This window comes from Haliotis asinina, chromosome 6 (assembly GCF_037392515.1).
Source record: "Haliotis asinina isolate JCU_RB_2024 chromosome 6, JCU_Hal_asi_v2, whole genome shotgun sequence".
Taxonomy (NCBI): domain Eukaryota; kingdom Metazoa; phylum Mollusca; class Gastropoda; order Lepetellida; family Haliotidae; genus Haliotis; species Haliotis asinina.
The window spans coordinates 42,185,236-42,212,619 of NC_090285.1; the positions used below are offsets into that span (position 1 = coordinate 42,185,236).

The 27,384-nt window shown below is 41.6% G+C and overlaps 2 protein-coding genes across 2 annotated transcripts in view; one reads left to right on the plus strand and one right to left on the minus strand.

Annotated features, from left to right (window-relative positions):
- Positions 1-1,060: 1,060 nt before the first annotated feature.
- Positions 1,061-10,207, minus strand: LOC137286254 (ankyrin-2-like). Its single transcript, XM_067818003.1, has 6 exons — positions 9,693-10,207; positions 7,137-7,228; positions 6,813-6,942; positions 5,615-5,662; positions 5,309-5,401; positions 1,061-5,148 (listed from the first exon to the last, which is right to left on the minus strand). The coding sequence occupies exons 2-6, from the start codon at positions 7,194-7,196 to the stop codon at positions 1,151-1,153; spliced, it is 4,329 nt and encodes a 1,442-aa protein (XP_067674104.1). The 5' UTR covers positions 7,197-7,228; positions 9,693-10,207; the 3' UTR covers positions 1,061-1,150.
- A 3,476-nt stretch (positions 10,208-13,683) lies between these two features.
- The window catches only part of LOC137286255 (DEP domain-containing protein 7-like), a 28,592-nt gene continuing 14,891 nt past the window's right edge, over positions 13,684-27,384 (plus strand). The window contains exon 1 of the mRNA XM_067818004.1: positions 13,684-13,892. Coding sequence (XP_067674105.1) covers positions 13,814-13,892 — 79 coding nt within the window. The 5' untranslated portion in view covers positions 13,684-13,813. The remainder of the gene's footprint in view (positions 13,893-27,384) is intronic.

A 27,384-nucleotide genomic window follows, 5' to 3' on the forward strand; every position in this document is an offset into this window, starting at 1 on the left:
AGACTGATTGTTGATATTACTGACTTTTGAACAAAATATACTATTCAAATTGGTTTGATTCCAATTATCATGACGTAATAGAATAAGTGCAAAATACATCTTTAAAACGATATTTAAGGGTGGGAAGGTTAGGATCTAACAAGGCTATACAAGGTGAGACTGGTAAGTTCGATATGCCTATATTATCTCAAATACGATGTATTAAGTATTGTATTAAATGTTCGTAAACTGTTATCCATATCAATGTAATGCATTACTTAAAATTTAAATGAAAATGAAAAATGTTATTGGGCGTCCAACATTAGAACTGTCTTCTTTAGAACGGGCTGTATATTTGTGTGGACAATACAAAATGTTGGTGATATAAATGTGTTTATACTGAAGTTCAGAGAAAGATTAATTTACCTGTCCAAAAAAACATTGAAAAAGGGGTTTGTAGCCTGAATTTAAACTTTTACAACTGACTGACAAGTCTCTTCTCAGAGTAGTTTGTAAATTTAGAACATTGCTCCATGATTTTTACATAGTTACTTAGGTAACGGTACAACTCATTGTATCTGTACAAATTGTAATTCTGGAGCGATTGGAATACCGTGTTTTTATGCAAAATACAATGAAATTCTGATGAAATTCTTCAAAGGCATTTAGAAGTTGGTGAGGTAATACAAGACACTATTATGGATGACACCTTCTTGGTGATCCACCTGACGAAGGGGCAAGAATTAGCCTTGAAACGTCGTGTTAAAAGAATTAAAGAAGTTGTCATCCATAATAGTGTCTTGTATTACAATGAAATTCGACAAAACGTACATGCCAAAGCTGAATGCCATGCCTCAATGTAAACAAAGAACATTTATATTGCATACAAATGATTCAAATGTCATTAAATGAGTTGCTCTGTTTTTGAACCACTTGTGTAAACATTACACAACACGTGACATTGTAATATACTCTATCTGTCAATTTTACTATAGGCCGCTAGGCCCACATTTCTCAATAAATATGTCTGCCAGATTCCCTTTGAACAACAAAAGCAGGGATATGTTGTTCATGTCAGGAACGTATATTCCCGTCTACTGTGCAATGCAATGCACTATTCGGTGTCACAAGCAGCTATAAAAGTGCATCACATATTCAGATTGTAGGCATTTCAATACCAATGGTATCTTCTTGTTAACCGATTTGCTAGGTATCCAGCCAACTCATGATGGCCTTGGCTCTCAGCATGGTGGACACAATTTCTGCCATGTCTGTCAACCTTGTTTCCATCAGCTCCTGCTTGTATCAATAGGTCTGCAACAGCCCTATTTCCTTGTCTTGTAGCAAGCATCAGTGGCGTCTGGTAGTAGTACATGTTAGGTTCATTTACGCGTAGACCGTTTTTAAGAAGTAACTCTATTTTGTCTGTCTTGATGTCTTTGACACTACATGCATAATGCAGCAAAGTAGACCGATTACCTCTTTTATCAGATACAATGAACGATGCATTCCGTTCAAGTAAGACTCGCAAGGTGGTCACGTTGCCTTTGCTGATGGCATACATAGCTGGAGTTTTCACATTGTCGTCTATTGCATTGATGTCAACGCGACGATCGAGTAGTTCATTAACAATGTACGTATTATCGGTGTCAACCATGCATATCAGATGTAGACAGTTTGCTCCATGATCATTTGTGTGGTGTAGCTGGGCTCCATTGGCTAAGTATAAGTCAAAGGCTGCTGTATTCCCACTTCTGCATGCAGACATCAAGGGAGTGTGATTGTAGGCTCCTCGTGCATTGACATCCACACCTTTCTCTAGAAGATATGTGGCAAAGGCTTCATGACCATCCGATTTAGCAGAAACGTGTAACATGGTATTACCATCCCTGTCTCTAACATGAATATTTGCTCCTCTTTCAACTAAAAACTTTGCAACTTCTGTGCAGTCTTTCCTGCTCCTTGCAAGGCTCATCAGGGGAGTTCTGTTGGCAGAATCCAGAACATCCACATCCATGCCCAGCTCAAGTAGTTTAGCACAAGCATTTAGATTTCGAAACCAGCAAGCTATATGGAGACAGGTGCTTCCATAACTGTCTTTTGTGTTGATGTTTGCACCACTTTTCATGAGTAGATCTATCAAATCGGGGGAGTCTGACTTCACTGCATACATGAGTGGTGTCATGCCTTTTTCATCTGGGTCATCAACAGGCAGCAATCGTACCAACTTTTTCGCAAGTTCCACGTTGACGCTCCTGCATACTACATGGAGACATGTTTGTTTGTATTCGTCTTTACATGTCATATCTGCGCCGCAAGACTGCAAATAGTCCACAATTTCAATGTTCCCGTGAAAACAGGCTGTCATAACGGCTGTTCTCATCTTTGGTCCACGTTTATTGATATCTATATCCTGGCAATGGGACACAAGATATTTGATCAAATCAAGAGAGTTCTCAGTGCATGCGACATACAGGCAACCACCTCCAAGATTGACATTGGCTCCTCTCTGTACCAATTCTTTGACAAGGTCTGCCTGACCTCCTTTACATGCTGCCATGACTGGTGTCCAGTCTGAATCTGTGAGTGCGTTGACATCGCTGTTTTCAAGACACATTTCCACCAGATGCCATATCCCTGACCTCGCAGCCATGTGTAAACATGTTGTTTTCATACCATCTGTTATTGCAATGTTTGCACCTTTTCCCATAAGAAAATCAGCCATTTCCGTGTGACCATATTTCATTGCTAACATCAAGGGTGTTCTTCCCTCGGCATTAACACAGTCAACAGTAAGTCCAACGTTCAAACCAAGGAGCCACTCTGCAACAGGTATATTTCCTTTGATCGCTGTAAGATGTAAACAGTTCATATTGCCATCGTCCCGTACATTAACTTTGGCATTCCGCGCTACAAGTTCTTTTGCAGTCGCTAACCATCCATGTCTGCAAGCATACATCAGTGGAGTTCTTCCACTTTGACCTATCACTTCAACCTCCATACCACCTTGGTCAAGAAGGATTCGTACTACTTCTGTTTCACCTTTCACACAAGCAAGGTGGAGACAATTGTCTTTTTGTTTTATGGCAGATACATCTGGTACGGTATTTGCTCCGTTCTCCAGTAGAAACCTCACAACATCCCCATGACCATTGTATGAGGCATACATTAAAGGCGTTCTTGCATGCTCCCCACGTTTGTCGATATCCATTTTTTTATCAAGAAGGAGTTTTACAATATCTGTGGATCCTCCTCGACATGCAAGGTGAAGACAATTATCACCTTCTTCATCAAGCAGTTCTGGATCAGCATGTCTTTGAAGTAGGAGTTCTGCTATCTCCTTGTGTCCAAGGTAGCAAGCATACATGATTGCAGTCATGTTATTGCCTCCTCGAACATCAGTATGTACACCAACACCATCAAGAAGTAGTTTCACAATTGCAGTGAATCCATATGCAGTTGCTATGTGGATCAACTGATCTTTGTTGTCACCATGCGATCGAGGTGTTTCAATTTCTGATGGCACTTCTGTTTTGGTCGGGCTGCATGCTGTTGATAAGGTTCGAACTAACGGTCTTGTTTCTTGTGTCTTACCTAGGATGTCTCCAACAGTAATAGAGGCAACTTCGTGTAAGCTGTCCTTTGAGTTTTCTATGAGTATCAGTAAAGAAGACACGTTTCCGCTCAGGCAACAACCAAGATAGCCTTCAAGCAGTTCACGAAGAGAAAAAGTGGTATGCTCAAATGAAAGTTTGGTTACGGGAGCAGTGCTGGAGAAGGATGACCAGTACAAGAATCCCATACCATGATCATTGTCGCGAGAGTGCAAACATCGTTCAATGTTGCCTTGAAGTTTTAAAAAGAGACATATGGTCATATTTTCCAGAGTGAAACACTGATGTGACAATGGAAGAGCAATATTCCCATCAACCATCTCCCTTGCTAATCTCTCCACCAGTGCAACACCTGCATCTTCTTGTCTCAGTTGTATCATGAAACTGTGCATATCACCACCACTTGGATCCTCAGTGTTGGAATCCTCTAAAACCTTTGTCCTTTCAATCAAAAATTTGAGACTGCAATTTTGAAGGATAAAGTCTTGATTCATGTCCCCTACAACAAACGCAACAACATCGTAGATAGTTGGATGGCTAAATGTCATCCTGTCGCCTTCGGACAACAAAAGAGTTCGATTCTCGTTTTTTGCAGCCTCATTTAGACGATTTGCATGACCAACATCTGGAAGTATCTCTTCGACTGTTTCTATTTTTTCCCGAAGTTCAACATTCCCTCCATTCTTACGAGCCTGTTGGAGATGAATCAAATTCAGTGTACCATCGTTGAGAACCATAAGCAGTAGCACTGCAGCTCTGTAGTTGGGATGATCGGATGATGTGAATATGTCGCCTATCAAGTCATGCAGATATGTCCAGGGTTCTGCGAAGAATGTCACAGCTTGATCCTTTGACAAACAGCCGTCTGCAAACAACTGACAGATATATGGAAAACCAAGTGTCTTGTATTTCAAACTTGCGATGTGTTTTATTTCATGTTCACTGAGATCAAATCTCGCTTTGGGTAAATGTTTTCGAAGAATCGATTCTTTCTCATGTTCTTTCAGCTCATATATAGTCAGATCAGCTATAGTGCTTGGTCTGAACAAGGATGTTTTGTATTTCCTTAACATAGTAGAAACAAGTTGATGCTTGAATATGTTTGTCCTACTGCTCATGATAACTTTTAGAGAGGTTTCGGGAGATGCAGATGCCTTGTCATCTTTACTTTCATCATCATCTTGTCTTTTCTTTCTCTTTTCCTCCAAGCGTTTGAAATGTGTCTCTAAGTAATCAAATATCTTGGTACAATGAACTTTGACTTCAGAGGTAGGAGCGAAGCGCCCAAACACATCATCTAACACAAGCAGGGTTGGAACTTTGAGATCAACATGGCGTTCCACTTTGAAATGAGCTACATCATCAACATATTTCACGTAGTACTTCTTTCGTCGGTATTTGCCCATGATGTAGAGTGCCATTGTTGTTTTACCAGATCCCGGTGATCCAGAAACAAACACATGTCCGTCGTTTTCCAGAGCATCACAGACATTTTCATAAGCTTCTGTTTTCACAAAAATGTCTTTTGCCGATTTCATGTTCTTTTTGACCATACCTACAAGAAGATAATATACCAGTATAAACAAAGACACACTTCCATTATAACTGACATTTGTGCATGTTTTCTCTGGTTAGACCATGTACATTCTTATACACTGACTGTTGCTCTACGCGTTTTTACTTATGCACATTTTTGTTTATGAACGTTCGCATACCTGGAATATCGTCGACAGCACCGTGGGAGGTTCCTTGTGAAACATTCACATTTTGAATGAAGTTTACAACGTTCACGTTCTCTGGTCTTACACCTGTGATTAAAAAAACGATATTAAAGCATTTAACATAATGATTCAGTTTAAGGTATAGCACAATACATACATCGGACCACACCAGTTGGCATCTAAAGTATGTGCAATATGATTATTCGTTATCGACATATATGATGAACAACTCATTTTCATCTAAATGAGTCACAGATCTTACCACAACACACATAATAGATCCAGTCGCATAATACACACCTTCAGGAATCGATGACAGTGACATTTGTTCCATCGCTTCCAGAATAACTGCAAAAATATTCAATGTAGTTAAACATTGGAGTATTACTTCCCAGCTAACACACACAGTCTCCGCAAAATTGTGGAAGGTTGTAGATAGGTAAAGTCATGAGACAGTGTTGTCACAGCATTAATAATACGTTGTTTTATAACGTTATGTCACAACGTAGTAAGAAATTTACGTTGAGGAAACATCATGCTTTGGTATCATCACAACGTTATAACAGCGCTATTTATAACTTCGTGTCACGATAGAGTTTTCTGTGAAGCTTTTCACTTTGAAACTTTGAGGTTCTGTCTTCGCTGTTCAACTAAAGCTGCAGAAAACATACCAATAAAACAACACGCAAAGTGGCGAAAAAACTCTGAAGTTAACTTGTGCTTTGTTTCTTATGTACTGTTCACTGGTGTGGAAACTAATTGACCATAGGACGCTAAGGCAAATTAAAATACATTAGCATCAATAACTTAAATCTTATGACGACGTGAGTGAGTGAGTGAGTTTAGTTTTACGCCGCACTCAGCAATATTACAGCTATATGGCGGCGGTCTGTAAATAATCGAGTCTGGACCAGACAATCCAGTGATCAACAACATGAGCATCGATCTGCGCAACTGGGAACCGATGACATGTGTCAACCAAGTCAGCGAGCCTGACCACCCGATCCCGTTAGTCGCCTCTTACGACAAGCTAAGTCGCCTTTTATGGCAAGCATCACAACGTCATGCCACAACGAGGTGACAAGGTAAATGAGAGTCCACAGAATAACGTCGTAACCACGAAAGCACAACGTGGTGACAACGTGAAATTGTTATCTGGGGTTACACTGCTTATTTGAGTCCGCGAAGATCCCGGTTAGTATTGGTCCTCAGCAACCCATGCTTGTCGTAAGAGGTGTGGTCAGGTGATTGGGTGGTCAGGCTTTCAGACTTGGCACACACAGTCATGCCATTGCACCTCAGTATCGTAGATCGATCCTCGTGCTGTTGATCAGTGGATTTTATAGTCCAGACTCGATTGTTTACAGGACACCACCATACAGCTGGAATACTGTTGAGTAGCAAACCAACTAAGCATATTTTGAAGTAAGTGCAACTTGTAAGTTTACGTACTAAAGTTTCTTGTCGAAATAAGCACTGACGCCTGGAAGTAACTAACCTGGGTCGATTTCCTGTGGGGCAATGGTTAGTATTGATGCTTCGTGACCAAGTGCACCATCTGATGTCTCATATTGTGCGACTGACATGGCCATGTCACGTGATAAACCACTGTCCGTTAGGGTAAGACTCTGAAGTAAATAGAAATATGATTTATTTCAACAAAAGCCCAAACTAGATACTCCAGTTCACATACAGTAATTACAAATTATCATATCACGTAGTTTCTTTCAAGTTTCTGTTGCTTGTTTGCAATATCGTTGAAATATGAGATCTTCGTTAGTTCATGATTCTTATCTATGGTTGATCTACAAATGTTTCCTACCTGATCATCTTCTTCTTGCATGCTGGCTTCCTCCTCTGTGACGGTTTCTGGGTCTGCCATTGCTGGTGTACCTGTAGGTAAGGACTTGGTACCTACCACGAAGTACCAGGCACAGTGTATTAGAACAAACTAGTGATGCTGTTATTTGGATAGAACAGGATAGATAAACTATTAGATAATTAGGCGGTTAAAATGGGAGTTACATGTAAATATGGTAAACACTTTAAGAAATATCAAGATGGTGGATTGATAAAAAGTTAGTACTTTGATGTCTATAATAGCATAACGTTCAATATACATTTCTTATAACCATATTCAGAACATTTAAAAAATTAATAACACAAAATAAACTCGACAGAACTTTCTGTTATAATGTGTGATATTATTTTAGTGACATTTTGTTATAATACTTACACATGAACAAGTGTAACATAGCTACTTCGTTCTAAATACATTTTATACAGGACAGATGGAAACAACAGTGGAGACTACCCAAATTACTTAGAACAAAATTATCCATCACGTTTCAAATAATCCTGCCCATATACGATGTGTCCTCTACATAATGTTCAAATATTGTATATACTCATGGAAACAAATAAGAAAACACATGAAAGTACAAGTGGTCCTTTATTCTTTTCCAAAATTCCACCCACAGTGCAATACAAGGCCTGAGATGAAATCTTGAAAAGAATAAAGGAACATTTGTACTTTCATTTGTTCCCTTATTCCATGGGAATATAACAGTCATTCTAGCTATTTGAAAAGTATATTATACATTGTCTTAAATTAGACACCCATAATATCCAAATGTTCTCTTCAATGACATGATATCAAAATACATTTCTATGACGTAAATACAAACAAATGTCCAGATTATCACTTACCGATGAAATAATCTCCATAACATACCTCCATAAAATGCACATTTAATGATCTCTAAATATTATATAATGCCTTTATTTGTTAGGGCATATTTATGAAAAGAGTATATAGCTTTGCCACAAGCGCTTACAATTCATGTCCATCATAAAAAAAACCCCCAGATACTCTGAATCTCCATGTAATATAAAAATATTACAAGGCTATATAAAATTGCATATATATAGCTATGTCATACAACCTCCGTAATGTGCAGTGCATATTTCTAATTTTAGCCTAGTTTCGGTAGCTGTGAACATTTATTCCATGGCCTTAGTTGGCAGAAAAAGCTGTATGCCACGTTCATCACCAGATCAAAGATCGATTGGGCAAATTGGGCAGTTTACAAATTAGTAGAATATAAAGCACTGGAAACAAACTAAAATACCGATTCAATAAATTTACCTCTAGTGACAACACAGTCACTCAATGAAAACGGGGGCTTTATAGAAAATTTATACCCCATCACGTCGCCCCAGTGACCTCAATATAAGGATGAGGGAAGTCAGTTGCTTTTACAAAGTCCATCAGAGTCTACCCTGATGACGACTGGCTTGGTGGTGGCATGGTCCAGTCCACTTTGTTCCCAATAATGTCTTTCTATTTCATTCTCAACCATGTTTCCTGCGTGATGGTGTCTATTGACTGTTGAACAATCGTCTGTACATCCCGAAGTTTGAATGTTACATTTTGCCTGCCAACATCCGATTTCATGATACCCCAAATGAGTTCTATTGGGTTTAAATCGCAATGATAGGGTGGCACTCGCAAAACTGAATGACCATGTTCTGTAAGGTACTCATCAACCTTAAAGACAGGTGTGGTTTTATTTGACTTTGTGATATCATACACAACAGGTTTGGTTGCTTTTTCTGGATACGATATTGCTTTGTTTTGCAACCATTTTATCATGCCCCCCCTTCTTACTGTTAGATGCTGGGGCCTTTGTATTAGGTACTTGAACGCCATGATATTGAGCGTAAAACGTTGAACCAGATGCTGGCAGGGATAATGGAGGAGAAGAACGATCTGAATACCACGAGTGGCACTTAAATGTTGAATAAAACATATTTCACGTGAGTAATTATTAAAAATGGGATTGGAAATCTGAGAGCACAAACTAGTGAGGAAATGCGAGCGTACCTTTAATGGTAGCGATATTTTATTTTGACATGAAAAATATTCTTTTTAAACGAAGCGAGGGAAGTGCGTTGCCAACCTTTGCTCGCTTCGCTCGCATATAAGAAGACTGGTCATATTCTCTATGTTACGCAACCCCAATTGCGCTACAGTTTGCCTGTGGTACATGGCTTCGTGGTTACATTAATTCATATGTTATTGCAAGCGGGAATCCAGTTCGATGTGCTTATTGACTGGGAAGCTATATGCCTGTAACGACCACCTTGTGACAGCGCACTGACCAAACGAGGACCGTGGACCGTGGACCGTGGACCGTTTACGTTTACTGCTAAAAAATATCTGTAATGTTAAGTGTATTTTCGTACGTACACATTGTATTGTTTTTGTGTCTCTTGTGCTTGGCAGAAATGGATATCAACAGTAAGACTCAGATCCCCTTTCAACGTCAGATGAATGTGAGAGTGTTATGGTTACAGTGCATAAAGATATACTCACAGTCTAGAGGGCGATACAGCAGCACGTCTAGTTCATTACAAAATGAAACAGGGAGCAAGAAGGTCCCACAGCAATTTGCACAATTGTAGAATACACCCACTGGAAACAGGCAACACTGATCCAATACAGTTTCACCCTAGCGATAACTCTGACAGTCGCTGACAATTCCAGGAAAGCGATGCCTTTCGTAGAAACAGCAGGTCACTTTGACCCTGTGATTTCGATACATGCAGTTAGTTAATGCATGGTGGTTGCTAGCTGCCGGTTATCACAAGCTGAAATGCATTTGGGTGCGCTTATTGGTCCGATATGCATTTGGGTGAGCATATTGGTTGCGAAGCTTTTGCAGACAGCGGACACCTTCTGAAAACGAACTGACACGTTCAGAAATGTTTTGTCTCGAGTTATGTGAATTGCTACATGTTTGGGGTCGCCCGTTTGATTCCCGGTGAGAAATCATTCAGCGGTTCACAACTACGGCGAGACTACCTATCAGGAGTGAGCGGTGCTTTCACGTGCACTTTGGGCAATGTGACGACACCGGTGTACTGATGACGATACCGGAGTTAAGGGCACGATAACCCATCTCAGAGTCGTCAGTTGTAAGTGAAATGCATGGTAATGTGGATGTTTTAGTGTTTTCTGATGATGTCCCACGTGATGAAGAGTCGATGCGAATCAATGAGAATGTGTGCATATTTCCCAGTGGAACATTCTAGAATACAAGTGGCATGACATCATTGTATACTTCAACTGTTGAAATGTGACCTATAGTACGTATTTCACCTTGTCAAAGGTACGGAAATGAGACGCCTCTCAACATAATGTTCGATTCAGAAAAGGTCATTAAGGTTTTGTTGCACCAGCTAGTTTTTCCTAATTAACAGTGAATATTCGGGAATAAGTGCATTTCATATAGATTTGCATCTCACAAACATGGCAAGCGATGTATAGATATTTATCATCCTCGCTCATTTCAGATTTAGGTGCATTACTCTGTGTGTGAGGGGGGTCGAATCAAGCAGCGGAAGCGACTTCTAAATATACTAGAATTCACTGAAAACGTGTAATGGTTGGTTGTGCCACCATTCTCACCTTTTGCTGACAAAGGCTCTCCACAGATGTAGTAGCAATGGTGTAAGTCTACGATTTACTTAAAAGTCAGATTTGGAAAGGCCAAGGGGGAATCCCCTCTGGGGAACTTGATGGTGATCATGCGCATTGGCCGGTCACGTGACTGCTATCGACGCGTCTCGTACTGATTCGATGCGAGGCTGGATTGCCAAAATAGATACAGGCTACAGTTTATCTTCAAAGACTTTAACAAGCATGGACAAACCTTTCAGTGGAGTTCTAGCGTTCCATTTTGTAGATACAATCGTTACAATGACTGTGATACATTATACGGCCCACAACTGACCTTTCACATGTTTGTTGTTTGTGAAGTATATAATAAATTAATTAGAATTCCATTATATGAATGTTTTTATCTATTGAACAGGGAGCTATTAGTATAACGTGTGTATTCACTGGGTAGGAAATTAAGGTGCAGTAGATGTAATGCCTATCTGAAGAACGAAAGATCGGTGTTTTGATACCTCACACATCTTGTTACCCAGCCAGATGCCTAATATTGTCCGTAAATATTAAAACATTATAATAACGCAGTTTCCAGGTTATTAGAAAGTTCGTCAATGTTTATATAATACTCCTCCTAACAAGGGAGACATGGGCTGGCACCATCATACATATGTGTCCTCATGAAAGATCATGGTACCATCTGGCTCATGACGACACAGCAGTCTAACCGAAATTGCTCTCCGGCTTTAGTGGTGACAGAGTCTTCTCAAAAGTTGGTATAGTGCTTTGGAGTTCACTTCCACATAGCCTGAAAAGTATTCAAGAACTATCAGACGGCTCGAAAACGTACTTGTTCAGATTAGCATATGAATGAGTACTCTTGTCAGGGCTGTTTTCCTCAAGAGCGCCTTTGTGCAGACTTTCGTGGAAAACGGTGCAACATGAGTAACTAATTATTACTCTTATATTTATGTACAATAGAAACTCTCGTTCATTTAATAAGAATGTAAAAGTCGGGTTAGTCACCCTAAGCCTTACAATCACCTAGAAAAGAATTTATACCTTATACACATCCAGTTTGCATACAAAGTCTTTCTGTAATTTTGTAAATTCAAGTTGATATCAGCCAGGGGCTCCTTTCACGAATCAACCTTTATTCATGGTCAAGCTAACGGCCATTCTTTAACATTGCACTAAGGTTACATTAGTGACTTGAGACTATATTAGTAGTGAAAGGGAGTCCGGGTCTAAAGTTAGCTAAGGCTAGAAGTAATACTTTTACGGAAATACGTTTGATACAGTGTTCTGTCTGGGTATGCACGGGCTAATTTTCGGTTCATTCTTAGTACCAGCTTCGGAATAAAAAACAACCCGAGAAAGACATTTTTTAGAAATATGATAAATAATGAAATGAACTCCACACTATCACACGAGCTTTCAATTACACATAATTGGTGTTCCTGACATTATTGTTGTGGTAATTTTAGGTTATTTTGTAAACCTACATAACATTATTAGAAAACAGAAAGCGAAATGTAAGATGAGTTACGTGTCTATACAACTGTACACATAGGCAACCGGAACATTCTATAATATTAGCTGAACAAAAAAACATAATATACAAAACAGTACCCCTGCCATACCCTCTCATAGGTACAGTTATTACCGTTATACATTTGTAAAAAATATAGAGGTGCATCTAACACATGATTTAACACTATCCTAAGTCACCACTATAAAGTCACCCCCCTCCCCCCTTCCCACATATGTATTAAACAACCCATATTTACCACATCAACAGTCTTTCCACATATACGTTTAATTCTCCCAAACAGGCGACAAAAGACTGATTTAACTACATATTATTCATATAAAGATAACGCTTACAAAATGTACACAGTCCCTAGTCTTAACATACACATCTCACCAAAACTGTCATTTATTATTCAAACCAGAACAAAGATCAAACATCTTTCATGAAAACTACCGATCTGCACGTCCCTGTATACAATTTAGATGATGGATGAACACCAGTACACAGTCCATTTAGAAAGACATTAAAGGACAATATATAGATATAATATAACATTCCTTGGCATGAGTCTATCAAGTTCTTTATAAATTTCTTTCTACTTTGCCATCTAACTGATGGGCATCTAAGAAATGCTAATAGACCAAAGCATCATTAAAGACCTCCTCCGTGGGATAGTAGTTACAGCGTCCGCCCGGAGAGCGGAAGGTCGCGGGTTCGATCCCCGGCCTCTTCAGACGAAAAGACGTTACTCCCTCCCTGGTGCCCGGCATTACTGGGTACAACAAGGACTGGTGGGCTCGGAGTCAGTACAATGTGTCTGAGTGGGGCATTCGCGCTGAACTGCTGCATGGTGTCTCAGTGAGCTAGCACTATAAAACGGTCTCGGCTGGAGCAACCAGCCACACATGGACACGCATTCACGTCGTCATTTCAGTTAAAGTGAAAATAATAACAGGTGCTTTCTGTATCCTTAGTGATTCAATGTTTTTAAAAAAGAAACCAACAACACATTTTCCATCGTCTCATATTAACAAACAGTTATGGAAAACCAAACGCCTATATGATAGTTGAATATCACGTGCGTAATATAACAATTCTGCAAGTCCAAGCATTTAATAAGTTATGGTCATCTTTGATGTGATAGACTGTATCCCCAGAAAAGATCCTCATTGCATAATTTTCTTTTTCACTGCTGATGGCAAATCAAATGTACAGTCTCTGTGCTTTTTCCAGGTAAGCAAGAGTACGTACATGCATACAGTGCTTCATTCATCAATGCCTATGGTAATATAGAGCATAATTTCATTAAACATTTCTCTATTGTTAGGAGATTAATGATTCTGTCTCCGTGAGTGGTGATTACTAAAGCCTTTCACTGAGATTATTCAATAGACGCAATGCGTTGACAGTTGTGACAGGTACGCTCGAGTTAACGAGCTGCGAACTAAAAATAGATCACAGCGCTGCATCCTGGGATAGGTGAAGGTGGCAATTTCAAATCAAAGAAATGGCTGTATCGGATTCATCGCCTGAACTTCGGCGCTTTGAAAGAACCATCCCTTTGAGGCAATCGCGTGGCAATATAGGTAAGGCAAAACACAGTGTACTGATCTATATCCAGACATTAAAATGCCCTGCATGTGATTTCTCGTTCAAACATAATCGCTGAAACAGCGCTGTGTTTACAACATCGACACGTGGCAGCCATTTTTGTTTTATCAACACAGGCCGCAATATAATAAACAAACCAACGCTTTCAGTGGCCTAGGGATTGTTATTTTCAGAAGTCGACTGTTTACTGAAAACATGAAATGATATAAAATACATAACACTGCTGCATCCCTATCCTCGTAGCGGAAAATAACATTTTGTTATCATGTTCAACATAAACAATTAGTGTTAGCACAGTCATGAGTCATGTTACTTTTTCTGGCAATATTGTGTCTAATACAGATACATTGTTGAACATCGACTGCCATGATTTAATTTCTTTTACTGTTCATGTATCCCCATGTATATCATGGTCATGACAGACTGAAGCGTTATTTGACATTTGACATGTCTCTGGTCAATAACAGGAACCCGATATCGCACTGTAGGTTAAACATAGACCATAGATCTACACTCACGTCATATATTAATACTATATATGACGTGAGTGTAGATCTATGGTCTATGTTTAACCTACATTGGGATATCGGGTTCCTGTGATTTTAATGCTAAACAACAAAATCACAAATGCCCACCAAAAATTAGGAAACGTATAGTATGTAAAGTATTAAAAATATAAGTAAAAGTTCCGGAAAGAGTTCCTTCCATTCCCCATATTCTTTCCTCCGCAGATTAACAGATGTAACACAAAGTGGTTCAATCCTATATATCCCATATATGTTCATTATTGTACTTAATCTGAATTTGGGGGTGTCTAGTTATTTTTGTGAGTCCTCTAGTAATTTTTGTGTTAGGTTTTCTTTATAATTCGCGTATATATCAATTTATGGGTATAATTTGGAATGTGGGAACGGAGGAACTCTTACCAAAGTGTAAATTACCAAGAACTGCAATTAAACTAATTTAAAGTTCAAGCAGTCACACATAATGCATAGTGTAGGATACTAGGATATTATTTATCATCCTGGAAAGGAAATATTTAATATGGTTCATTTCTTTGTTTACTCAAAACGTCTGTTAACAAATAATAAATATGATGGTATTATAAATTGGCTGTGACAGCATGTTTCATGCCATTTGGATACACTTGACAGTAGATATTCTTTTCTCCATTTTGGAGAATATTTCTAATGTATATGTCAAAAGTGTCATAATAGTATTGAATTTATCGATAACAGATTACCATTTTTGCTAGCGAGGCATTATAGTAGAGTTTATATTGTCTTTCCTGCTTGACAAGATGGTCTTTTTCCATAGTTAGTCTTTACTGTACCTCCTAACTTCTCAGATGCTACTAAAAGAAGTTTTCTTTTATTAAAAGGCCTCTATTATTACGATAAAAATGATAAATGTTTCAGCTGTCTTTTACACAGATGATTAATATTGATAATGTATTTATATTTTCCTTCTTGTTGACAGGTCAAGAGACTAATATTGATGAGGAATAAACACCCTGAAATCAAGTAGCATTTTTCTCAATCTGTTATGTACCCTTATTATTAATTTTTAAACAATGATCACAATCAGTTATCTGGCTTCTTCTGCAGACAGATAATCATTGATTGTGATAAATCAGCATGATCAGAAAGTCACTCAAACATTCACATGAGCACGGACAATCATTAGTGAACATGTCATTTTTAGTCATGGTCAGTGTTATGAAAGTCTCCATAATGAAATAATATTCCTACCATCAAATACTGAATCCAAATAGTATGAATTGCCATATGTCAACTTTTAATTTTTAAGTGCCTGGTTCTAAAGTTACTAATCATTAAACATTAACCATGGTAACTGCTGATCTGCTGCTAGGGATACTGTTGCTACATGGATGTGCCTTTTCCTTAAAAAACAAAGTAAAATGTTGAATTAGTCTCTCTCTGATATATATCAATGTGGTATGCTTTGAACTATGTCTTAGCAGACAGAAAAACATATTTCACTGGCTCAATTTCATTTATATTCCTAGTCTGTCATACAGACCCTGAAGTATATATATTTACATTGTACAAGAAAGCCCACGCAAGTCTAGAAAATGTGGCAAGTCTACATTTCCATAGCTTCTGAAAATGAAAGTCTCAGGGCTCCATTTCATTATATTATTTTTTTTCACTATGGACGTTTTTTTCAGTAAAATATGTTCATTTCAGAGACTAGCTGTTAGTCTATTATATTCCTATCTATGAAGACTCAGGTTAGAGTTGATCTTGAGCAATGCCTGCTTGTCAGAGGTACCCAACAGCTTTAGGTGGTTGACTCACTGACTTGCTTGACAGATGTTATTGTATCTAAATTGCTTAGACTGATGCTTTTGATAGTCATCACTTGATTGTCTGCTCCATTATTTACAGGGCACGACCAAATATGGAATATTGCTGAATGTGGCTTTAAGCAAACATATATATTCCTGGAAGCAAAGTAGTAGTAACCACTGGTAACAGTTTGAAACAAAGAATGTCAAACTGTAGTTTTACTGAACACTTCATGTTCCCATTTCACCAAATGGTTATGATATAAGCAAATCCTTATGGGATGACGGGCTTGTCACATTGAGTGACCATAAGGGTTCATTAATGAAACATCAACCTTCTACAGCGTTTCAAAACAAAATGGCAAGGGAGGCTCCGACAGTCTCCACGCACCACTGACAGTGGGATTAAATTGTTGGTACAGTCACATGGGTCATACAGTAAACAGAAACGACAAAGATAAGGATTGAGTATATAGGCATTTAGTAACAGTAAAGCACTCAATTGTAAATGGAATTAATTTAAAACATTTAGCATGTTTAAGCAGTATCAATAACTTCATGTACACATTTTAGCTAAATTAACGATATCATTTGTCATTTATGAACAGTAAAGCACTAAATTGTAAATGGAATTGTAATATTTTAACTCCAATAGAAAAATAAGATGACAAATAATACTGGGAATATAACTCGGAATATAAAACCCAAAAAACTGTAAATATAACTGAGAGGGGTAAACTTAGGTTAATTTGGATGGTAAGTGATTAATATGACATTGAGAGAAGGGTAAAAAGAATAACATTGTTGAATGAGACTAGAGAGAAGGGAGTGGTATAGCCAGATAGATAAGTGTGGGGTGGGGGATGATGTCTAGCATAGGGGGGCTTGTGACATGATATTGTACAGTTTAGCTGTACTGGTAAATGTACAGGACTAAAGAAAAAAAATGGGTTAAAGTTGGGGTGGGGTGGGAGGCCAGTGTTGGCTAGGTTAACGAGGGCTGGGTGGTTGTTTTACCACAAAGTGAAGATGGTTTTGGGTAGATACAAACGGAAGTGTATTGTACAGGTGTGGGTATACAGTTTATCCGAACACATGTGTTTTTATTGTACTGAGAGGACTTTCGTCACTGTTGACAGTCACAAGATCAATGGCAGTAACAGTCACAGTTGCAACTTGTGCATAGGATCGTAGATCGACAAGGCCATGTCTACTTGTAGGTCCTCATTTGATTGGATAATATCCACATGATGAAAACAGTTAGCAATTGTCTTTTCACTCACAGCTGTCCAAGCTCGCTTGACCAACCGGATTAATTAATTATAGTGACCAACAAATTGACACACCTCATAATTAACTCAATGTCACCTTGCTACTCAGAGGTAATTAATTTTCTCACGCTTCAAAGACCGCCTACTTCTTTGTTACGGCACACAAGGCCCTCAGTAATCGCGTGTGTAAACATACAGGTGCTCAACCATCCGGACATACGAGACATAAATGCAAATAATTTAGTGTTTTCTATGTGAAATTGACTGTACGGTTACAGAAACCGGATTTCCGGTAGCTGTGGCACTGAAGATGTAGGGTGAGTTGTGAGGGTTTAGTAGTTTGTGAATGTTGTAGTGAAGTGTGCTGGGTATGGAGTTGTGTAATTCTGCAATGTTTGTATGCTGGAGGTGGCAATCAGTGATATTAGTCTTGTGATGAGAATGTCAGTATGGTGTGAGTTTGAGAAGATGGGGAGTATTGTGATTGGTTTAGTGATGATATTTTTGGCCCATATGGATTTGTTGCTGTTGATGTTTTGTCGGTAGTTTTCTTTTGTTACGTGTGATTTGATGAGTTGTTTTATTTCGGATTTTGATGTATGTAGGTGAATGGGGTGAGTTGGTTGTGTAGCGGCGAGTTTAGCTGCTGTGTCTGCAATGTTGTTACACTGGTTGTGAGTGTGTCCTGGTATCCATAGTAGAGTAATGTTTTTGTTTATTTGTTGCAGTGAGTGTATTTGTTGTGTTATCTGGTGTATTAGATCTGGATGTAAATGTGAATGCATGTTTTGTAGCTGTTGTATGGCACTGAGGCAGTCGATTAAGAATAGAATGTTTTGGGAGGGGAGAGTGGGGACAAGGTGAAGAACTTGGCTGATAGGATGGCTGCGAGTTCTGCTGTGGTGTATGCTGTGTTACTAAGTTTGTGTAGATGAGATTTGTGTATTTTGGGAATGTTTGTTGTGCATGGATGCCTATTCCTGTGATTTTGTTTGTTCCTATGGATGCATCGATGTAGATGTGAGTGTGGTTTGGGTAAGTTGTGTTGAGATAAGATTGTATGAGGTTTGTTTTGGTGTTTATGTCAGTCTTTAAGGGGTGATCTTGTAGTATGGTTACTGATGTGGTGTCAGTGGTATTTGGGGGTTTGTGGTGGATGAGTGTGGTTATGGGAGGTGAGTTTTGTATGGTGTTTAGCTGTTGTGCCTGAAGAGCACCCATTGTTTAGATGGGTGAGTAGTGGAGCTTTATTTGTTTTTTTTATACTTTATGAGGGTTGATTTTCTGCAGTTTGAGTATTTTGTGGTGAGTAGTTTATAGATTGGGTTGTGTTGGGCCCCAGCCCAGTAATTGAGTGCTGTATGGTTTATTGTACTGAATGAAGGAATGCCTGTGAGTAGGATGAGCATGTTGTGGGAAGTGCCAGTCCTAGCGCCTAGCGCATGCTTAAGGTCCTTATATTGGATAGAGTTTAGTGTTTGGAGATTTCCAGAAAAGAGGGAGTGCAGGCCTGGTGCAGCATAGTCCAGTTTCGACTGAATAAGGGTTTTATAAATGTGGATTAATGTTTGTTTGTCGGCATCCCATGTTGTACCCCTAATGGCTAACATTAGGTTAAGTACTCCCCTAATTAGCTCTGCCGGGAAAACCAAAATTTACATTTTAGCCTTCCCGGGACGTCTGAAAAATAGATTTTAGCCTTCCTGGTACGACACCACTTTGGGTGACTCCCAGAGTTTGGTCCCTTGAAACAAAAATGCTAAAACAACATATCACATCAAAGGATCTTCACCCTCAACCCTAGGGGTCGACATTTTGGTAAGACTAAGAGACATGTATTGATCATTTTAGTCTGTGTTTGTGACTCTTATATATTGTCCCAGGATAAATTTGTAGTCCTATTTTGATCTTTTTGTGAAGCTGTTTTGGTTTGTTTGTGCTGCATGTTTCTGGTCTCTCTGAAGCGTGAAAGTACTTTTCACATAGATGTGGTGAACACTGAAGGGAGGCCAATTTCAGAAAGTGCTTGATTGTCTTTCTGAAGATCCTGGTTCAACATGATGCATGAGCACATCCTGCACGAGCACATCCTGCACTGTGTATTTATGTTAAATACAATTAGCCAGTTAATTCTTTTTCATAGAGATCCTCCTTGGGGTACTTATAAGCATTTAAATGTTCTTTAAATTCTCGCGACAGTTGTAACTATATTTTTTCAATAAAATATATACAAAACAAAAAACATCGTTTTCGTCTTGTGAGACCACCCCTACAGGGCCCCTGGCCCCGTGACAGCCAAGAGCAGGTAACTCTTCAGACTATAGCCTCCAGCAAAACACTTCCTTTTCTGTCGCCCGCCTGTGAAGACTTGCTACAGCGTTCACAATTCTTGCTTCCAAGAGTGACTTGACAAGTGTTAAGATGAGTAACACAGAGACTCAAACTGTATGTATGGTTTCTTTATTAGACGCATGGGCGCCTCAGGAATCATTTTCTTTTACAGTTTACTTGTCAAAATGTTGTAACTTTTGTCGTCCCTGCTGGTAGCCACGTGGTTAGCATAATGGTGGAAGTCAACCCTTTTTTCCCGCCAAAACTTTTCAGTTTTATGGCGGTCTTTTTCAAAGTAAGCTTGTGTAGCTATACTTTTTGTGTACTTTATTCATATTATCTCCATATTTACTACTATTTTTTGTAAAATATGTCGTAAATTATGGTGTAGTGGCACTTAGCTTTTACCTTAACTACGTAGGTAGTATAAGTTATCTAGCTTTGCGCCCATGCGTGTCTTGTTTCATTTGTTGTGTATTATGCAACACTAGGAGGCTATTTGTTGCCTTGCAGTTAAATCCTGCTCAACATGCAAATCCTCATTCCGGCCAAAGTGGAATGTCATCACGACGATCAGTCTTGTGATGTGTGCGCAGGTTTTACCCTTCAGACCAGAAAGTCTAGACACGCAGACTTCTTGTTCTATTCCAACCTACTTAAGGTGGGGGGGGGGGGGGGGGGGGATATCTGGGCAGGACCCTCCATACAAGCGCTCCCACAAAAAGAAAGGCACAGCTTCCTTTTCGGAGGGGTTGGCTAAGAAGGCCAGGGTGTCTAGGGACCCTTCCCCTTCTCCTGCCACTGTATCTTCAGCACCTACCCCTACTTCGCAAGCACCATTAATCTCTGTTGATTCAATTAATGCCATGCCCCATTCATGCCCCAGTTGCCCAGGCGACCTAGTTCGGGCTCTGGCAGGGGCGAACCTAGCGGCTCGGCCCTTCTCAGTCTCTCTGCTCCTTTGAGTTCCGTCTCAGTAGCGCCCTCGACAGGCTCGCTTCACGGCGAAGGTTCCTTGTCTGAGGAGCGTGAGGAGATGGATATCGATAGGGAGGGGATTGGGGAGGAGTGCGAGTCGGAGGTCACATACTCGTTCGGTTCGTCCCTCAAACAGGTTAGAGAGAAAATTGCCGAGGTCTTACCTCAGGTTTCTATTCCTGTGTCGGAGCCTGACCCCTTGGAGTTTCGGCTCCCCGGGGAGGCGTTCGCGCCTACTAAGGTCGCCGAGGCGAGGTTGCACCTGCTCCCATCGCTAGTCGGGGAGGTAGTGAATCCACTCCTTTCGGATACCCGGTCGCGCTTTGATCTCCCGGAGATTAGCCGCCGGTATCAGCTGGATGAGGATTCGCTATTTGAACCGCCGGTGGTGGACAAGTGTGTGTACGCCTCGGTCACCCTGGAGGGGTCCTCCTCCTCTTCCTTGGCCTCGGCCAGGCAGGGCCGGCGGCTGCCATCCTTCTCCACGGCCGCTCCAGCGCTGAGGTCCGCCTATCGTTCCTTTGAGGAGCAATATAGGTGTGCGGCCCAGCAGCTGAGAGTAGTGGTCCATTCGGCTTACCTTTCTGCTTCGCAGGGGCAGCTGTTGGATCATGGGAGCACTGCTGACGACTCAGTGTTGGGCTGGCAGCTTACGGACGTGCACTCTTATCTGGCGAGGGACAGCATTAGGTGCTGTGCTAGCCAGATGATGGGGGCTGTCATGGGGTTGCGTCCGCTATGGCTATCCGTAGCCAGGTACTCTCCCGCTACCCAGCAGGCACTCCTGGCTCTGCCCTACAGGTTGGGATCTTCCCTCTTCCCTGGGGCACTACAGGCTGTGCGGGAGGCAGCAGAGGCTGTTAGCACTTTCAAGGACTCTAAGCCCTTGTTAGAGCAACCCTCCTCGTCTCGCCAACGGCCTCCCACTCTTGCTTCAGCTTACCCTTCGGCGCCGGCGAAGGAAGGTGCTAAGTGGACTGCTCCGCTGCAGCACAAACGAAGCAAGAGGGCGAAAGGCAAAGGCAAGGGGCCTGCGTTGCAGCAGTCGCAGCAGCAGCAGCCTTTTCGGGGCACAGGGAAGCCTGCCCCGGCTTCCCGTTAAACATTTGCCCAGAGCCTTTGGTGTCCCCCACACAAGCAGGCGGAGAACTGCTGAATGTGGGGGTACTTTGCCTTGCGCCTGAAGTCCCTGTAGGCGGCAGGCTGTCACTATTCCTTTCGGAATGGCAGGCAGCCACTTCAAATCCCTGGGTCCTGTCCACAGTCAGGGATGGCCATATGCCACAGTGGAAGCGAGACCCTCCACACGTCGGTGCCGTTCTCCTGGGAAAAAGCAGAGGTCCTCCGTGCCGAGGTCCAGTCGTTACTGGACAAGGCTGCCATCAAGGTGGTTCCGGAAGGTCAACAAGAAGACGGGTTTTATTCCACGTACTTCCTTGTGACCAAGAAGGATGGAGGGTTGAGACCTATCTTGAATCTCAAGGGGCTGAACAAGTTCATAGAGGTTCCGTCGTTCAGGATGGAGACACTGCGGTCAGTGATCTCGTCCGTGGAGACTGGGGATTGGCTCACGTCAATCGATCTCAAGGACGCTTACCTCCATGTTCTGATACACTCCGAGTTCAAGAAATACCTTAGGTTTTCGTTCGACGGGAAGTGTTATCAGTTTCGGGTTCTACCCTTCGGCATCTCCACAGCGCCGAGGGTGTTCACCAAACTTATGGTGATTCCGGCTCAGCTAGCCAGGTCACAGGGCAGGTGTTGTCATTCGTACCTGGACGATTGGCTTTTGAGGGCCCTCGGGCTCCTGTTATCACACGATGCCACACAACAAGTGATGGACATCCTGTTGAAGCTCGGCTGGATCATCAATCTCAAGAAATCAGACCTGACCCCTACGCAGGATCTGGTGTTCTTGGGGGCACGGTTCAATACGGCTCAGGGGATTGTTTCCCTAGCTCCAGACCGCATCGTCAAAGTTCAGAGAACTGTATTTCAGTTTCTCGAGTTCCCCAGAGCCACAGCAAGAACTTGGCTTCATTTGCTGGGCACTATGGCGGCTACAGTGGACGTGGTCTGGCGTGCGAGGTTGAGGATGTGACCCATTCAACAGGCGTTAGCCCAGTTGTGGTCCCATTCGGAGAGCTACGAAACTATTCTTGAGACTCCCGCTTGGTTGATTCCTCACCTGCAGTGGTGGACAGAAGTCGGAAATCTGTCCAGGGGGATCCCCTTAGAGACACCGACACCTTCCCTCTCGATTCAGACGGACGCCTCCCTCACAGGCTGGGGGGGCGTCCTGGGCGAACTATCGGTCTCGGGCCGTTGGGCTGAGGACGAAGTTACCCTACACATCAATGTGTTGGAATTGAGAGCAGTCCGCCGGGTGTTCGAGAGCTTTGTGGAGTCAGTGCGGGGTCAAGTGGTTCGCCTAGAGATGAACAACCAGACCGCTATGACGTATATCCTGAAGCAAGGCGGCACAGTGTCTCCGTCCCTCCTTCAGGAGGCGTGGCAGTTTCTGCTGTGGTGCGACCAGTTCGACATTCAGGTACTCCCCTTTTTTCTCCCGGGCATAGACAATGCGCTATCGAGACGTATACTAGTCCCACACAAGTGGATGCTGCATCGGGGGATATTCGGGATTATTTCCCAGTTGTTCGGGTCGTTCCAGGTAGATCTGTTTGCCTCTTGGGCGACAAATCAGATTCCTGTGTTTTGCTCAAGGATACCAGATCCGAGAGCGATAAGCCAACAACGCCTTTCTGCTCGATTGGACAGACAGAGTGCTGTGGGGTTCCCACCAGTTCCTCTGATCTCAAGAGTCCTCTTGCAGCTGACCGAACAACCGGCTTGGCTGCTTGTGCTTCTGGCACCGCTTTGGTCGACTCAAAGCTGGTTTCCGGTAATTCTCAGGTTTCTGGCTCAGCCTCCTGTTCTATTACCCTTTCGACCGGACTTACTATCCCAGAACGGAGCGCCACACCCCAATCCCAGGATTCAGTGGGTGGCTTGGCCGCTGTCAGGAGTCGCCTCCATGCGAGAGGAATTCCTGCACCAGTTGCAGACACAATTCTGGCTTTGCGGAGGGATTCGATGAATGTTCAATATGAGGATAGATGGGCCTGTTATGCGCGCTGGTGTGTCGACAGGGAGATTCTCAATCCCTTTTCTGCAGATCTAGTATCTGTGTTGGAGTTTCTGCAATCTAAACTGGAAGCCGGTCTGGCCGCTTCTACAGTTAGAGGTTACTCCACGGCAATCTCTGCCTTCCACATTGCTGTCGATGGTGCATTATTGGGGCAGCACCCTCTAGTTCAGCGCTTCCTTGCAGGCGTGGAGAGAATCCGTCCATCTGTCCGGCGGATTAGTCCCCCGTGGGACTTGCCAGTCGTTCTTGATTGGCTGTCCGGTCCTCTTTTTCACAACCTGTCAGCTCTGTCCCTCCAGCTGTTGACATGGAAGACTGCTGTTCTTGTGGCGGTAACCTCTTGCAGGCGGGTAGGCGACATACACGCTATGTCCGCCAACCCTGAATTAACGGTGTTTCACAAAGACAGAGTGAGCATTCGATTGCCAGATACTTACCGTCCTAAGAGAGATAGCACCTTTCACGTTACGGAGCCTATTGAGCTTCCTGTTTTCACGCAGCCTTCGCCGCCCGGTACCTCTCTTCGACGTGCTCACGTCTTAGATGTCCGTAAGACCCTTAAGGCTTATATTAAACGAACAAAAGACATTCGGAAGAATGATCAATTGTTCTGCTGTTATGGTGGCGGCAAGGCTGGCCTTCCGGCGAACAAGCAGACCATATCTAGGTGGCTTGTCTCTGCCATTTGTATGGGACACACCTCGAAAGGTTGTACGCCCCCTGAAGGTTTGAAAGCTCATTCGGTTAGGGCTGTGGCGACGTCTAAGGCATATGCGTCTGCCTTGCCCATTGAGGAGATCTGCTCCGCGGCTATTTGGAGCCGACCGAGCACGTTCATCCGTCATTATCAGTTAGACTGTCAAGCGAGCATGCTCGGTTTGGCCAGTCACTTCTCACCAGTGGGCAGGGCACGAGTGCCCTAGCCAATTGAGCTACTCTTGCATTTGACGAACGATCATTTGACGAACGATCATTTGACATTGTAGCTGCAACAAGTAGACTGGTGGTGGTGTCTTACTGTATACTTTCCATCTTTTATCCCGGTGGTGGGCTCTATTATGGTGGTGGTATTTTTTGCTTTACCGGTCTAGACTGTTTCAGGCCTTCCCTAGCACCTTGGCCAGTGCACGAGAATGGACCCTGATATATCGGTCGCCTGTCTCGACTCCCGTTTTTTTAAAAAAAAAGTGGGGGGGGGGGGGGGGGCATTTTTTATAAGCACCCTATGACTTTCTCATAGAAATGTAGGGTTAGACCATGTAATAGCCTGGCCCTGGTCCGCACCCCCGCCGCAAGGCATAGAAGGTCACGTGACCAGGTAAGTTTGATTCCTTGTTACTTTCAGTTAAACGTAATAAAGGTTATCATCTTATGTCAGGTTTATGAGCAGACAGAATGCCTCTCCCTAAGATCAGTCTTTAGGAGTCTGTCTTATGCTTATAAGTACCCCAAGGAGGATCTCTATGAAAAAGAATCGAACAAACCTGTAGAGGTTGCAGATTCTTTGAATAGAGTCCTCCTTGGGGTAAGGCCACCCACCTCCCCACATTCTGTCTGTATTGCTTACAGAACGGAAGTGTTTTGCTGGAGGCTATAGTCTGAAGAGTTACCTGCTCTTGGCTGTCACGGGGCCAGGGGCCCTGTAGGGGTGGTCTCACAAGACAAAAACGATGTTTTTTGTTTTGTATATATTTTATTGAAAAAATATAGTTACAACTGTCGCGAGAATTTAAAGAACATTTAAATGCTTATAAGTACCCCAAGGAGGACTCTATTCAAAGAATCTGCAACCTCTACAGGTTTGTTCGAGTTTTAGATACTTGTGTACACATACATATGAAACACTCCCTCTCACCCCTACTCAGTTTGACTAATTCTGCACAATATCTCAATGCTGCCTGTGATTATTATGCATATGTATCGGTACAAATCCTCTGTTTTATGAGGAAATGGAGGCACCTGAGATATGGTCATCGAACAAGAAGGTTTATATTTTCTGTATTGTTAATTAGACATGTTTATCGTACACCTATGACATGTTTATTGTAGACTTATCTTACAAAGATAATCCTAATGCACTAAAACGTTTTCCCGTTTACTGTAAATTCACAGTGTTCTTTGATCTACCAGTCAATAATAACAGGCACTGTGATGCATAAAACATATATAAGACATAAGCATGGATGTATTACACTTCCATCTAGGGGTTCATATGTCTTGTCCATATACATTTGAATGTGCAAAGGATATCAGCCTGGTTGGTAAGGATGTTGGAGTTGCGTCCCTTAGTGTCATCTCTTGGGTTCTTCAGTGACCATGTCTTCTACATCACTGTACTGGTGTTCTGATTAGTTGAAATAATCAGGGATTTGTTGCAGTGACCAAACGACCAAGGAATCAATCACATTTTCTTATAATCAAATGATTTTGAAACTACTGAGTTTGAAACACTTGACAATGGAACATATATGAGAAATTGAAAGGGCCTGAAAACAGAAGACTCACTTCACTTACTGGAAAGCCATGACTGACTACTTCTTGAAGTCACCAGGAGGTGTATGTTCATGATAATTATATTAGTCATCACGTTAGCAAGTTGCTTAATTTTACATTGTATGTAAAGTTTGCAAATGCATTTTGCACAGTTTCTGAAACTGAAAACAACAGATAACCTTATTACCTGCAATAACAACCTGAATAGGAAAATCTTAAAAATGATGCAAACTAATTTTGTTGGATGATAGTTTGTTAGTAATGAATAAATCATCAGTTATGAGACTTCAACCAGTTCCCAAAACTACATCATTGTAGATGAGGTGAAAATGGATAAATAGAAACGTATCAGACTATAATGTTCTGGTGCTGCAGGAATAGCTGAGCATCTAGTAGTTTTCACTTCACGTCCCAAATCATGTCCAGTCCCTCAAAGCAGTTTGAAAGCTTGAGAACTAAGTTTTAGGATGACGATTGGTATAGGGGTATGGCCAGAAATACTGCCATATGTCTGACGTACAGATGTTGTGATTTTGTAACTTGTGACATTTTAGACATTCTTGAGAAAGTGTGTAGAGATAATATTATATGTATATATTTGTGTGAAAATGTGATATACATTCAAAATCTATTAAACACCCAAAGAAAGCTATCAATGCTCAACGTGAATAACCATGGGGAAATACTGTGACGCTGTTTTAGTATCATCTGGAGTGCTGAATGTGTGAAAATAAAGAGAAACCCTCTTCAGTGGATGTATGTATTGCATTGTTCATTGGACAAACATTATCTTTAAAAAGTGGAATTGCTGCATTGGAGAATCATGACATTAGTAACCGTAGTAACAATAATGTTGTTACCTTTAGATCAACAGCAGGTTTCAGGTCTTGTGCAGTCAGTAACGTGTGTTTGGGACAGGCATAATTACTTGT